Source organism: Pyrus communis, chromosome 12 (assembly GCF_041283825.1).
Source record: "Pyrus communis isolate YQ-2024b chromosome 12, ASM4128382v1, whole genome shotgun sequence".
In the NCBI taxonomy this organism is placed as follows: domain Eukaryota; kingdom Viridiplantae; phylum Streptophyta; class Magnoliopsida; order Rosales; family Rosaceae; genus Pyrus; species Pyrus communis.
The window spans coordinates 540,873-555,790 of record NC_142576.1 but is presented as its reverse complement, the minus strand read 5'-3'; the positions used below and the strand labels follow the sequence as shown (position 1 = coordinate 555,790).

The 14,918-nt window shown below is 35.1% G+C and overlaps 2 protein-coding genes across 3 annotated transcripts; both read left to right on the top strand.

Annotated features, from left to right (window-relative positions):
- Window positions 1–1,697: 1,697 nt before the first annotated feature.
- LOC137745018 (eukaryotic translation initiation factor 3 subunit B) lies at window positions 1,698–5,439 on the top strand. Its single transcript, XM_068484867.2, has 11 exons — window positions 1,698–1,962; window positions 2,165–2,402; window positions 2,516–2,662; window positions 2,760–2,888; window positions 3,001–3,129; window positions 3,212–3,295; window positions 3,370–3,494; window positions 3,580–3,778; window positions 3,893–4,443; window positions 4,512–4,620; window positions 4,924–5,439. Exons 1-11 carry the CDS (start codon window positions 1,841–1,843, stop codon window positions 5,257–5,259), a joined length of 2,169 nt encoding a protein of 722 aa, XP_068340968.2. The 5' UTR covers window positions 1,698–1,840; the 3' UTR covers window positions 5,260–5,439.
- Window positions 5,440–6,018: 579 nt separating this feature from the next.
- On the top strand, window positions 6,019–10,531 carry LOC137745131 (protein PELOTA 1). Of its 2 annotated transcripts, none has more exons than XM_068485018.2 (16): window positions 6,019–6,225; window positions 6,352–6,434; window positions 6,886–6,964; window positions 7,037–7,111; window positions 7,197–7,253; window positions 7,388–7,433; window positions 7,718–7,793; window positions 8,170–8,245; window positions 8,359–8,391; window positions 8,478–8,546; window positions 8,766–8,872; window positions 9,298–9,370; window positions 9,468–9,506; window positions 9,897–9,991; window positions 10,110–10,216; window positions 10,320–10,531. In XM_068485018.2, the coding sequence occupies exons 1-16, from the start codon at window positions 6,175–6,177 to the stop codon at window positions 10,391–10,393; spliced, it is 1,140 nt and encodes a 379-aa protein (XP_068341119.1). In that variant the 5' UTR covers window positions 6,019–6,174; the 3' UTR covers window positions 10,394–10,531. The 2 variants fall into 2 exon arrangements, with proteins under 2 accessions (XP_068341119.1, XP_088537673.1); XM_088681547.1 differs by having other exon boundaries at window positions 6,036–6,225; window positions 6,348–6,434.
- Window positions 10,532–14,918: the final 4,387 nt, after the last annotated feature.

The following is a 14,918-nucleotide window of genomic DNA, read 5'->3' as shown; positions in this document are numbered from 1 at the left end:
AAGGCCTCTGACCAGGCAAAAAAAATCCAAAAACTAGTCAAGCCCCTTCAATATAAGAAAACTCTGTTAAAATGAGACTTATAGGCAAAATATCAATTTTGGTGAAGCTATTGATATGTAATATAGATGAATATATCAAATATTGATATCGGTTACTTTTGATGATAATCATAGAATTTTTAATTGAAATTTTAGGGATTGTCAAACATTGATTCGGACGAAATATAAGAATTTTTTCGATATTTAACATATGTGTAAGAAATATCGACGATATGTTAATTTTAGCCTAAACTTTGTTGCTTCGATAAAGAGTTGAAGTTTAGACTAGACCCCATTTCTATATCTTTATCTGATTTTTTAGAAATACTTCCATCGAATTATCGATTGTATTGAAGAAATTTTAAACACGGCTGATAGTCTAACATTATAAAATATTATGCGAACACATGAACTGACAAAGAATCTGACTGTTGAGAAAGTCTCCCTAACAGTTTTCTTCCATATAATGTATACTTCAAGTTCAAATTTATACAAAACAACGACATCATATGGATAAGACCATATATTAATGACATACTAATCTATCTTCCTTGATACATATAAGACTAGACTAATCTGTCTTCCTTGATAACAAACAGTGGTGACAATATTCTAATCTTTCACGAAATCGCATCCAATATTGATGCTGCTTATCTCCGGGCGTTAGACGTGAAAGAACAAAATACAAGTTGACCAAGTGAGTTTACATCTTCAGCTTCTTTCTTCATTTTCTTATCTCTTCTGCAGTTTTCGATTTTGTTTCATTCATGAATTTCGCTGGACGATCTAGACCCTCTCTAAAAATTCAAGGAAAAATCACGATGAATCAATGTCACTTGAATTTCTAAAACTATTTAGTCCTTGAATGCCCTTAACTTTGTTTACGCTTTGCGAATTATTTATGTAAAAAACACTTATTATATAACATTTTTATTATGAATATGTATAAATCTTTAAAAAAATTTAAGTGCTTTTTGAAAAAGCACTTACAATCACTTCATAAACACCCTTCCACGACCTAAAACACTTAAAAAGTTTTTCCTACTAAAAACAAGCCGATACTGAGTAACCTTCTCATGAATCCAAAAATGCTTTTACAACTAGAACCGTTTTCGTTTTTTTACTAATTGCAATTAGAAGCGTTTGTTAGTTTTCAAACATTTCAAACAAATCCTTCACAATATACTATGACTAGGAATGCGGTATTAAGTAATTTTCGAAATCCGGTAGAATAAAGAATATAAATAAGCAAAAAATTTTTGATCATACATAATTCCCAACAAAAATTTGTTTATTTTTAGAGCTTGATGTTGAAGAGTAATGTTAGGTAGACCAAATTTTTTAAATAAAATTTGCAAACTAAATGATATGGTTGTAGATGATTGGATTATTAATTAAGTATCGATTAACATGCTTATTTTTTATTAATGATATTTACAATTTAATTTAAAAAATTTAATCTTCTTAATATTACTCAATTCTAAAACACGTTCGACCGGCACCATTTTTATCTTTAGAATCGCGCACGTGGCTGGTATTTACTGGGCTCTGGCTGCACAGTTTTGGAGACAATTTGTAGGCCCATGATAGTCGTGGCCTTAATTTGTTGGGCTTGAAAATAAACATTAATATTTATAGTTTCGTTTTATTTCGTAAGAACCAACTGAGCGAAGGCAAACGCATCCGCAACCCAATCGATAGCTTACGCACAGAGTCGCAACAAAACCCTAAAAAGCACACTCTCCACCTCCGTTGCACTGCTGCGCGAGCCCTCTCGAATCTCGGCTTCTCTGACACAAACATGGCGGACGTCATGGCGTACAACGACATAGAGGCGACGGCGGCCCGAATCGGAATCGACCTCTCGCAGCTCGACCTCGATTCTATCCGCCTCCCTTCCGGCGAAGACTTTGGCATTATTAGGTAACCCTAGCTCCGAACCAATCCCCAACTTTCCAGAGATTTGATAGCATGATTCGTTTTTTCCGGAACCCTATCGTTTCCACGAATTTGATAGCAAGATTTCGCTGTTTGGAACTCATAAATTTTGTGTTTTGGCTCTGTAGCATCACGATTTGAATGTTTATTTGAATTAGTTGATTGATTTATATTTATGGTTGCGTAGTGACGATGAGGATATATACAAAGTGGACAATTCGGAGTTGGACGCAGGGTTTGGCAACATAATTGTTGTTGATAACCTCCCTGTTGTTCCTTTGGAAAAGTTTGAGAAACTCGAAAACGTTATTCGTAAAATCTACAGTCAGATTGGTGTGATCAAAGACGACGGCTTTTGGATGCCTCTTGACCCCGAAACCAATAAAACCTTGGGTTATTGCTTCCTTGAGTTTAATACTCCTCAGGTATCTTTTCTCTTAGAAATGACAATTTGTGCGTCTTTTGTGTTTCAAACGAAATTTGGCCGATTGATAGGTGTGAATGATTGATGTGTGAACTTGCTTTGTTGTAATTATAGGAAGCTGAGCTTGCCAAAGAGAGGACTCATGGATACAAGCTGGATCGATCACATATTTTTGTTGTCAACATGTTTGAAGACTTTGATCGGTTCATGAAAGTTCCGGATCAATGGGCCCCTCCTGAAAGTAAACCGTATACTCCAGGGGTAATTATGCTCTAATCAATCACTTTTTGGCCATCATGCATTGAAATTAAGCTCTAGTATTTATTATGTTATATTATCTTCTTGGACATCATTACAGGAAAACCTTCAACAGTGGCTGACTGACGAAAAGGCCAGGGACCAAATGGTCATTCGTTATGGTGCAGACACTGAAGTGCTATGGAATGATGCAAGGCACCTGAAGCCAGAACCGTTCTACAAACGCACTGTAAGTGGATGTGTATTTCCCTTTACACATTGTTAGTTTTTTATTCTAAACAGTCACTTCTCTTATATTGAATATTTCAATTGCAAATAATCGTATGTATTGTCTGTTACAGTTCTGGACTGAGAGCTTCGTGCAGTGGTCCCCTCTAGGGACTTACCTGGCCACTGTTCACAGACTGGGTGTTGCAGTCTGGGGAGGCGCCTCTACGTTCAATCGTCTGATGCGTTATGCTCATTCCCAGGTTGTTTTTGGTTTTGGGTTATAATTTTAATTAGTATTTGTATTTATTTTTTTGGGTACTGACCTCTAACTGTCAACTGCAGGTTCGACTGATTGATTTCTCACCTGGTGAGAAATACTTGGTGACTTACAGCAGCCATGAACCAAGCAATCCTCGTGATGCAAATGTGAGTGAGATTCAGTGCTTTTTATGATTTTTCTTTTGCCTTGTTTCTGTTTCTAATGTGAAGTTATTTTGCAGAGGGTAGTGATAAACATTTTTGATGTGAGGACCGGAAAAGTAATGAGAGATTTTAAAGGAAGCCCAGATGATTTTGCTACTGGAGGAGCTGGAGGTGTTGCTGGGGTGTCTTGGCCTGTTTTCAAGTAAGTTTATATGACGCAAATGTGAATTTGAGAGTTTGTGTTGCTCAGTATTCTAATGCCTTCACATTTTCTCTTAAATTTGCAGATGGGCCGGGGGAAAAGACGACAAGTACTTTGCCAGAATGGGAAAAAATGTCATCTCTGTATATGAAACGGAGACATTTTCCCTTGTAGACAAAAAGTCAATGAAGGTGGAAAACGTTATGGACTTCAGTTGGTCACCAACTGATCCGATCCTTGCGCTATTTGTTCCTGAACTGGGTGGTGGCAACCAGCCTGCGAGGGTGTGTATCTTGTTTCATTTTACTGTCTGTTTTCTTAGATCTGGTCTTTTCTTTTTTCCCTTTTCTGTATTTCACTTCAGGGTAGTTAAACCAATGCTTCACTGATACAAATAGGTGAGTCTTGTTCAAATCCCCGCTAAGGAGGAGTTGAGGCAGAAGAATCTTTTCAGTGTCAGCGATTGCAAAATGTACTGGCAGAGCAACGGGGAGTATCTAGCTGTTCAAGTTGATCGCTACACCAAAACAAAGAAAAGCACATACACTGGATTTGAGCTTTTCAGAATCAAGGAGCGGGACATTCCTATTGAAGTCTTGGAATTGGAGAATAAAAACGACAAAATTATTGCATTCGCTTGGGAGCCTAAGGGCCACAGGTTCGCGGTAATTCATTGTGATAACACGAACGCGAATAACAACCCAAGGCCCGACATAAGTTTCTACTCCATGCGAAGTGCTCACAATACTGGCCGTGTTTCGAAGCTCACTACTCTCAAAGGAAAGCAGGCAAATGCTCTCTACTGGTCACCTACTGGGCGCTTCATCATTTTGGCGGGATTGAAAGGTTTTAATGGGCAGCTAGAGTTTTACAATGTCGATGAGCTGGAAACCATGGCCACCGCTGAACATTTCATGGCGACAGATATTGATTGGGATCCGACTGGAAGGTATAATTTTGGATCTCTTACTATTCAGTTGGCTTCTTACTCATGTCTTGATTTTTTTTGTCTTTCAGATACGTAGCTACTGCAGTGACCTCAGTCCATGAGATGGAGAACGGCTTCAACATCTGGACATTCAATGGCAAGCTACTTTATCGGACACTAAAGGATCATTTCTTTCAGGTAACACCATTATAGAGGAGGCACTAAATCTTATTTGCATGCTCATTATTGTTGTCATGTTACTCAATCTTTAAAAAACTTTAATCATCTCTATTACATCAAGGTTCTTACAACAGAAAAAGAAATGAAGAAATTGGGTCTAAAATAATTTTACTTTACGAATTCTTTTTTCTCATTGTAGTGTCATAGTAGTGTATGATGAAGTTTGTGATGATAGATTTGGAAGTACGAGCCCTTTGTGATAGTAGATAAATTCTAGTTGTAATAGATGTCATGTTCTAACTGCTAAGCCCTTTTTTGTAGTTCTTATGGCGCCCAAGGCCACCATCATTGCTGACTCCTGAGAAAGAGGAGGAGATTGCAAAGAACTTGAAGAAGTACAGCAAGAAGTATGAGGCTGAGGACCAGGATGTTTCAATCTTCTTGAGCGAGCAGGATCGCGAGAAGAGAAGAATGTTGAAGGAGGAATGGGAGAAATGGGTGGCTCACTGGAAGCAGAAGCATGAAGAAGAGAAAGAGGCAAGGAAAAATCTTAGGGACGGAGAAGCGAGTGATGAGGAAGAGGAATATGAGGCTAAAGCTATTGAGGTCGAAGAGGTGATAAACCAGGTAGAGGAGGTCGTTTCTTTCGAAGAATGAGTGGTATTCTGATTATAATTTTGGAGTTTATGAATCTAGATTTGTCTTTTGAACACTGTATTAAATACATCTTTAAATTATGCTTTAGAGCTTTTGGAGGAATTTTGATCTTCCATTTTCTGCTTTTGTTCGTGAACTAATGCGATTGACCGAAGGCCTTATAATTTTGTTTTGACTTCCCGTGCTACATCTACGTTACGTTGTTAGTATTGCTTTATGTTTCTGTTTAGCTGGAATGCCCGTCTGTTTGATCCTTCGTTGTTGGGTCCTTGACACTTGCAGCATGCCCAACGCACCATTCATTCGGTGCAGAGCGAGCAGAAAACTGTTAACAAACCTAAACTAAAAGTTTAGAGGCAAGTGAAATGAAGGACTTACTCCCTCCCTCCTAAAATTACCGTGGAATCCAAGATCAATTACACATCATGTATTTTAAATTTTTCATTGGTTAAATATATCACAAGATCAATTATACGACACCACGTATTTTAAATTTTTCATTGGTTAAGTATATCTCACTCCGTTTCAAATTTGGCTATAATACTTTCAATCTCATCTCGACAGTTAAATAATAATTAGTAATTATATTAAATAGATATAAATATTGTAGCCAGCCAATACGTAATGGACTTGTCTGGAGCATTAGCACGATACCACCAAGCCCAAGGTAAACGATCCAGGAGTCCATTACTTATAAAATACTTGGGGCCCGGCCCGCCAAGTCTACCCTCGGAAAAACTCGTGTCGAGTATTTCGCGCGTGCACGGCGCAACATTACCGCCACTCAAACCGAAAGCTTCTTAAGCTCCTCCTTCCGTCCTTCGTCTTCCTTCTCTCGTCGTCGGTGGACACCCTAAAATCAACACTTTGTTCCTTCGAATTTGGTTCGGAGAAGTAATCCGGTACAGCACGACCATGAAGATTGTCCGGAAGGACTATATTCCCGGCGGACCCGGCAGCGTTAAGGTAAATTATGATTTGATTATTTCATAATCATTATTGTTCATACAGTGATTAGTTTTTTATGGATTTGGTGTAAACCTGTAACTATGATTTGAATTTTGGGTGATTTTGAATTGGTGGGTGAGGCAGATGATACCAGTAGATTCCGATGATTTGTGGTATGCTTATAATTTGATTGCTCCGGGAGATACAGTCATGGCTGTCACTGTTAGGTAAAACTATTTTCCCTTTCGCCATTCGATTTACTGATTAATTGCAGGTCGAATTTTTATTTACTTGTTACAACACCAGCTCAATTCAATTTTTTTATTTTAATTTTAATAGGAGGAATTTGAATTTAATTGTTAGATGCATTGGATTCGTTTCTGAAATACTTTCATTAATTATTTTTTTTCCTCAAATTTTTTTTTCTTAGGAGTAAGCTTGAGTGAAATTTTTTGTGTATTTGTACTTGTAACATTGTCTTGGAAATTGTAGGAAGAAATGACAAATTTTACTTTGCAATCAATGCAAGTCGAATTCTATAATTCTGAGTGTATTTTTTCTTATATGCGGAGATGGTATATGAATTCTTTTTAATTAAGTGATGCTCGGGAACCAGTTTGATTGGTCAACATGTATCCAGTAGCAATTTTCCTGACAACCGTATGCTTTGTGTAATAGGAAAGTTCTAAGAGAAGCTGCTGGTGGTGGAAGAGATGCAGAGCGCGTGAAGCTGAAGTTAGAAATCAAAGTCGAGGAGGTATGGAGAAAAATTAGCTCTAATTATGCTTTTTGTTTGGTGTTCTGTACTTATTTCCTACATTCCTTTTAGGTTGCTGACTTTGACAAAGTAGGAGCTGTCTTGCGTATACGTGGGAAGAATATCCTGGAGAATGAATATGTAAAGGTGAATGTCGTCTTAAATTGAATTTAGGACTGATCAATTGGCAAATTTTAAGTTCTGCTCTAAGCCTCTATTCTTCTTAATGCAGATAGGAGCATTTCACACTTTGGAGCTTGAGCTGCACCGACCTTTTGTCTTAAGGAAGGTTTAATTTTCGTTAATCTGTACAAGTTTATAACAATCCATATTTATTTTTTCTGTTGGATTCTTTGAATTTCATGTGATATAAACCTGTAATTCAATGCATTGACTTGTGTCGTACTATGTCATATGTTTTAGGATGTCTGGGACTCATTGGCCTTGCACGAACTCCATCAAGCCTCCGGTATATACTCTAATTCTCTTTCTTGTGATATCGGCCAATTACTAAAATGGTCTCATTTCGTGTCTGTCTTCGTCAATGGCTTAAGCCTATGCAAGGGTTTTAGTCCTTCCCAGTCTGAGGTAGTCCAATGTGACAAAGGAGTGTTACTACCTGAAAGCCTCAGTTATTTACTTAAATACCAATTATACAATGCATAGTGGAACCTCCTCCCTCTTATTATAGGGATGGACATTAATGTTTAGGGTCTTGTATTTATGTGGTAGTCTTGTTTCTACAATTTTCAGATCCCGGTGCAAGTGCTGATCTAGCTGTGGTTTTAATGCAAGAAGGATTAGCACATATTCTCCTTATTGGTAAAAGGTGTGCCTAACATCATTTCCAACATGATTCGTTTGAATGGTGATGAGCGATGGTGATGGTGGAGTATCCATGCAGACCCATTGCCCATCCCTAGGACCCTAGCCACATTACTCTCCCCTATTTTTCTGGTAGTCCTCTGCATTAGGATCTTGGTTATATCCTTGAAATGTGTGTTAGGAAACTGCCTGACAGATTGGTTAAAATCTTCTGATTAACTTATTTTTGGACTTTCTTTATGAAATTGTGGTTTTGAAAATATCACTCATAAAAAGCTCCAAAGTCAAGATTAAGCATATGCAGTGTTATCCTATACTTATCATGCACCTGAAAAATTATGACCTTATGAGACTAATGTTCTTGCAACTATATCTATCAGTATGACAATTACTCGTTCACGAATAGAAACTTCAATTCCTCGCAAGCACGGACCTGGGATTGCAGGTTATGAGTCGGTATGTTTTCTTTTTTAGAATTTGTTTTTCCTGACATCAAGTTATCTGGCAAGAATGATGTTAAAAGAGTTTCTGTACTTATTGTATTACTAATATCTTTCTGTTTTTTATAGGCTTTGAATAAGTTCTTTGAGAACGTGTTACAGGTAATTTCAAGTTGAGTTTTACTTGGAAGCTCCTCACACTGTCAAACATAGCTTGCATCTAATGATACAGCTTTGTATATCGATAGGCATTCTTGAAGCACGTTGATTTCAGTGTTGTTCGCTGTGCTGTGATTGCAAGTCCAGGTTTCACAAAGGTGTGATATGACTCTGAGCTTTTGGAACTCATTAGTGTGAAATTGCGAATCGCCTTCAAGCGTTATTTTTACTAGTGGACTATTTTTAGCACTACAGATAGAGATTTCTTCTTAAATTGGTTACTTGTGGAATCAGTCTTTACCTGGTTTTATGAACTGACTATATATAAAGCATAATACAGTTTGTTTGATACTAATCTGCATTCTTATCTGCTTCAGGATCAGTTTCATCGTCACCTATTATTGGAAGCAGAAAGAAAACAGCTGAGAGCTATTATTGAGAACAAGTCACGGATTATTCTTGTGCACACAAGCTCAGGTTACAAGTATGGTCACGTGTCCAAATTACTACCATATTTGTTCTGTAAATGTTCTTGATTTACCCGTGTTCTTGTATCATTTTCATTTCCGACTGTTCATTATTCGTTGCTGGAGTGGTCTGCATTAAATGTTTTATATTCAATAATGAGTACTTGGGAGTTGGGATTACTGGGTACTTGGGAGTTGGGATTACCGACTACAGGTATAACTTTTTAGCAATGTGCCGGGAACACATCATGTTTTTAATTTTAGTATTTTAAAGGGTCGCTGGGGATTTACCAGTTCATACATCCAGTACCTGTGATGCTCATTTACTCATTATTATTTAATCTTGTTGCTGACTTACAGAATCAATGCACCTTTGCAGTTTATTGTCTATGATTTTCGATCTTAATTCACAAGTATGCATTTTATCTTCTTGCAATGACAGGCATAGCTTAAGGGAGGTTATGGATGCTCCAAATGTTATGAATATGATAAAAGATACTCAAGCGGCGCAAGAGGTACACCACCCAACTTGGTTAATGTTTGTAACTCCTTTACTTGTCATTGCCAAACCAAAGAAAAGTAACAGTGCGTGTTGGGCCTTTTTTTCTTCAGGTTCGAGTTCTCCAAGATTTCTTTGGCATGCTTTCAAATGTCAGGTTCTAAACTGAAATATATAATTATTGCTTTAATTTAAAGTTATACTTGGATGCCAATTGATGAACCTTTGGAACAATGATTGGAGGCTTAATCTTGATAAGCATGTTTACAAAACCAGTGATAGTTGAAGACCACAAAATATGGGTTATAACTTTTTAAGATTAGGATAGAGAGTAACAACCATAAATGAGCAACAGGGCAGCTTCAATTCAGTAGTTACTCCATCCAACCCAAAAGTTAATATATCTGTTAGTCTTTCGGAGGGATTAAATTTCTGTAATTTTTACTCGTAGAATTTTTGTGCTTAGAGAAAAGCTTTATCGTTTTTTTCATCTAAGTTTTCCTCCAACATTCTTTGTAATTTTTACTGTTGTTATTGTGCAGGATCCGGATCGTGCATGCTATGGACCGAAACATGTTGAAGTTGCTCATGATCGAATGGCTATCCAAACCCTTTTGATAACGGATGAACTCTTCAGGTTAGTTTGACTGTCTTCTTTACCAATAATGAACTGGTCCAAATGTTCTTTTCATTACAGGAGAGAAAACATATATGAGTATAAAGGTCTGCAACATTAAGAATTTCTTGATGGACAGGAATGCCGATGTAGTAGCGAGGCAAAGGTATGCCAATTTGGTGAAATCAGTGAAGGATTCAGGGGGCACTGTTCATATCTTTTCTTCTTTGCATGTTTCGGGAGAACGTAAGTTTTTCCATCGTTCGTTCATACGAATGCTGCTACAAGCATCTGTCACTTTTAAAAAATTCCTGAACCAAACTCTCTAATCGTCGTATCATATGAACAGAACTGGCGCAGATAACTGGCATTGCTGCAATCCTTCGTTTTCCTCTACCCGACCTGGACGATATAGAGATGTAACTGAACAAGCGATCTGTTGGAAATCATCAGGCTTGTGTTGTAACTTATAGTTTCAATTTGTTATAACATATTGTACACCTACACATTACAGTTGTAAACATTTAGTGGAGGCTTATAGCAATTTCTTGTCATTTTTCATTTGTTTGACCGCATGACTTCTTATAGTGTTTCAAGTATTGTTTATATCTCAATACAATATGATTTATCGAGTGAAGTATATTATGACATTAATTCGAGTGCTCCCAGCTGTTTTAATTTAATTATCCGATCTCCTAAATCTCCTCCTAAAACAGATGATCTTTGTACGAATTTACAAAATCAACTAAAATCGTAGTTTTATGATTTATTGAACAACAAATTTATATTTAATAGAACATTTAAGTCAAAAACTCAAAAAAAGAAAAAGAAATATATAGTAGTAAGGTTCAAAACATTGCAAATGGTGTTTTATCATAAAAACTATCAATGAAAGTCTTACATTAATTTAAAAAACTTCACAGTGAGGCGAAGGTGAAAAAAAAATTATATTCAATGATGATTTTTGTACTAATTTGCAAAATCGACAAAAAGCCGTGAGTATTAACTAATGTTCTTCTTTTTTTTTTTAACGCAAATTTTTAGTTTTCGGGCAAATTTTTCCGTGAGTATCAAAGAAAACTTTATAAGATATTGTAAAGTGATTTTACGATTTACTGAGCAACAAATGTAGACTTAGCAAATATTTAAGTTGAAAAATAAAAAAGAAATTAAAAATATAGTAGCGAGCACCAAAACATTGCAAAATAGGTTTCAACCCTCAATAATATCAACAAAAAGAACATTAGTTTTAGAAATCTCACAATGAAGTGAAGGTAAAAACAAATAGATTGACGATTTTTATACAAATTTGTAAAAGTGACTAAAACTGTGATTCTTAACCTACGTTTTTTGGTCAAAAATGAAATTTTTTTATTTTTGCGAAATATTTTCTACGAGCATTAAGCAAAACTTTATAAGGTAAGCGGATTTATGATTTATTGAGCAACAAATGTATACTTAGTAGAATATTTAAGCTGTAAACTTAAAAAATAAGTGAAAAATACAATAGTCAGGGCTAAAACATTGTCAAATGGGGTTCCACCCTCAAGAATCTCAATGAAAGGTCTCACCTTAATTTTTAAAACTTCACATCGAGGAAAATGTGAAAATAAATAGATTGAACGGTGATTTATGTACGAATTTGCAAAACTGACTAAATGTCGTGATTAACCCACGTTTTTTTGGTCAAAAATGAAAATTTTTATTTTTGTGAAATATTTTCTGCGAGCATTAAGGAAAACTTTATAAGGTGTTTGGAAGAGGTTTTATGATTTATTGACCAACAAATGTATACTTAGTAGAATATTTAAACTGAAAAAATAAGTGAAAAATACAATAGTGAGGACCAAAACATTGTCAAATGGGGTTCCACCCTAGAATCTCAACAGAAAGTCTTACCTTAATTTTCAAAATTTCACGACGAAGCGAAAGTTAGAACAAATAGTATGAACAATGATTTATATACGAATTTGTAAAACCGACTAGAAGTCATGAGTGATGAACCATGTTTTTTTGGTAAAAAATGCAAATTTTTATTTTTGCGAAATATTTTCCACTAGCATTAAGGAAAACTTTATAAGGTGTTTGGAGGCTGTTTTATGATTTATTGAGCAACAAATGTATACTTAATAGAATATTTAAGCCGAAAACTTAAAAAATAAGTGAAAAATACAATTGTGATGACCAAAACATTGTCAAATGGGGTTCCACCCTCAAGAAATCTCAATTGAAAGTCTCACCTTAATTTTCAAAACTTCACATTAAGGCGAAGATGAACATAAATAGATTGACCGGTGATTTATGTGTGAATTTGTAAAACCGACTAAAAGCCGTGAGTTAACACCCATGTTTTTTTGGTCAACAATGAAAATTTTTATTTTTGCAAAATATTTTCCGCGAGCATTAAGGAAAACTTTATAAGGTGTTTGGAAGCAGTTTTATGATTTATTGACCAACAAATGTATATTTAGTAGAATATTTAAGCCAAAAACTGAAAACGTAAGTGAAAAATATAATAGTGAGGAACAAAATATTGCCAAATGGGGTTCCACCCTCAAGAATCAAAATGGAAAGTCTTACCTTAATTTTCAAAATTTCACGATGAGGCGAAGGTGAGAACAAATAGTATGAACCATGATTTATGTACGAATTTGTAAAACCAACTTGAAATCGTGAGACCCACGTTTTTTTGGTCAAATTGCAAAATTTTATTTTTGCGAAATATTTTCCGCGAGCATTAAGGAAAACTTTATATGGTGTTTGGAAGTGGTTTTATGATTTATTGAGCAACAAATGTATACTTAGTAGAATATTTAAGCCAAAAACTGAAAAAATAAGTGAAAAATACAATAGTGAGGACCAAACATTGTCAAATGGGGTTCCACCCTCAAGAATTTCAACGGAAAGCTTGACCTTAATTTTCAAATTTTCACGATGAGGTGAAGGTGAAAACAAATAGATTGAATGATGATTTATGTAGGAATTTGTAAAACCAACTAAAAATCATGAGTGTTAACCCACATTCTTTTGGTCAAAAATGCAAATTTTTATTTTTGCGAAATATTTTCCACAAGCATTAAGGAATGGGAGCAGTTTTAAGATTTATTGAGCAACAAATATATACTTAATAGAATATTTAAGCTGAAAACTGAAAAAATAAGTGAAAAATACAATAGTGAGGACCAAAACATTGTCAAATGGGGTACCACCCTCAAGAATCTCAACGGAATGACTTACCTTATTTTTAAAAATTTCACAATGAAGCGAAGGTGAAAACAAATAGTTTGAACGATGATTTATGTACGAATTTATAAAACCGACTAAAAATCGTGAGAACACCTGCATTTTTTTGGTCAAAAATGCTAATCTTTATTTTTGCAAAATATTTTCCACGAGCATTAAGGTAAACTTTATAAAGTGTTTTGAAGCGGTTTTATGAGTTATTGAGCAACAAATGTATACTTAGTGGAATATTTAAGCCAAAAATTGAAGAAAAAAATGAGTGAAAAATACAATAGTGAGGGCCAAAACATTGTGAAATGGGGTTCCACCCTCAAGAATCTCAATCGAAAGTCTCACCTCAATTTTCAAAACTTCACATTGAGGCGAAGGTGAAAATAAATAGATTGACCAATGATTTATGTACAAATTTGCAAAACCGACTAAAAGTTGTAACACCCATGTTTTTTTGGTCAAAAATGAAATTTTTTATTTTTGCGAAATATTTTCCATGAGCATTAAGAAAAACTTTATAAGGTGTTTGGAAGTGGTTTGATGATTTATTGACCAACAAATGTATACTTAGTAGAATATTTAAGCCGAAAATCGAAAAAGTAAGTGAAAAATACAACAGTGAGGACCAAAACATTGTCAAATGGGGTTCCACCCTCAAGAATCTCAACGAAAAGTCTTACCTTTATTTTCAAAATTTCACGATGAAGCGAAGGTGAGAACAAATAGTATGAACAATGATTTATGTACGAATTTGTAAAACCGACTAGAAATCGTGAGTGTTAACCCACGTTTTTTTGGTCAAAATGCAAATTTTTATTTTTGCGAAATATTTTCCTCGAGCATTAAGGAAAACTTTATAAGGTGTTTGGAAGCGGTTTTATGATTTTTTGAGCAACAAATGTATACTTAATAGAATATTTAAGCCGAAAACTGAAAAAATAAGTGAAAAATACAATAGTGATGACCAAAACATTGTCAAATGAGGTTCCACCCTCAAGAATCTCAACAAAAAGTTTGACCTTAATTTTCAAAATTTCACAATGAGGTGAAGGTGAAAACAAATAGATTGAACGATGATTTATGTACGAATTTGTAAAACTGCCTTAAAATCATGAATGTTAACCCACATTTTTTTGGGTCAAAAATGCAAATTTTTTCTTTTTATGCAATATTTTTCTTGACATTAATGAAAACTTTATAACACATTTTGAAGTGGTTTTTTTTTAATTTTTTTAGCAATAAATGTCTATTTAGTAGAACATTTAACGGCGAAAGCTAAAAAAAAATATGTGAAAAATGTAGTCATGAAGCCTAATGTAACAACCCGTCCCTAATTTTACGATTTTATTAATTTTAAATGTGTGATTTGACCAAAATGCCTCTAGAGAGGTGAATGTTGACTTTTGTTGACCATTATTTCATGACATGTATGAGCTATTATTTTACGGTATTCCTATAGTACTTGACAGTACAAACGCATAGGCGCAAACAAAATCAAATTTGGAGCTACGATGTAGATTTTACAAAACTACAAAGCAGAAGGGCATTTTAGTAAATTCACTATTCTAGATATTCCTCCTTATTATTTTATTATTTTCTTATATGTGTCTATGGGACCCACCCACGTGGGTCTCCTCTCCCATTTTTCCCTGTGTCCTCTCCTTCTTACTCTCTCGGACATCTCTCTCTCTTTTAAACTCTCAAACCTTTTCCT

Excerpts from the sequence above, each read along its gene's own strand:
- LOC137745131 (XM_068485018.2), top strand. The coding sequence starts at position 6,175 with ATGAAGATTGTCCGGAAGGACTATATTCCCGGCGGACCCGGCAGCGTT. Across the intron at positions 6,965-7,036 it reads TAGAAATCAAAGTCGAGGAG|GTTGCTGACTTTGACAAAGT; the intron begins GTATGGAGAAAA and ends CATTCCTTTTAG. Across the intron at positions 9,992-10,109 it reads ATAACGGATGAACTCTTCAG|GAATGCCGATGTAGTAGCGA; the intron begins GTTAGTTTGACT and ends CTTGATGGACAG.
- LOC137745018 (XM_068484867.2), top strand. The coding sequence starts at position 1,841 with ATGGCGGACGTCATGGCGTACAACGACATAGAGGCGACGGCGGCCCGA. Across the intron at positions 2,889-3,000 it reads AACCGTTCTACAAACGCACT|TTCTGGACTGAGAGCTTCGT; the intron begins GTAAGTGGATGT and ends TGTCTGTTACAG. Across the intron at positions 3,779-3,892 it reads GTGGCAACCAGCCTGCGAGG|GTGAGTCTTGTTCAAATCCC; the intron begins GTGTGTATCTTG and ends TGATACAAATAG.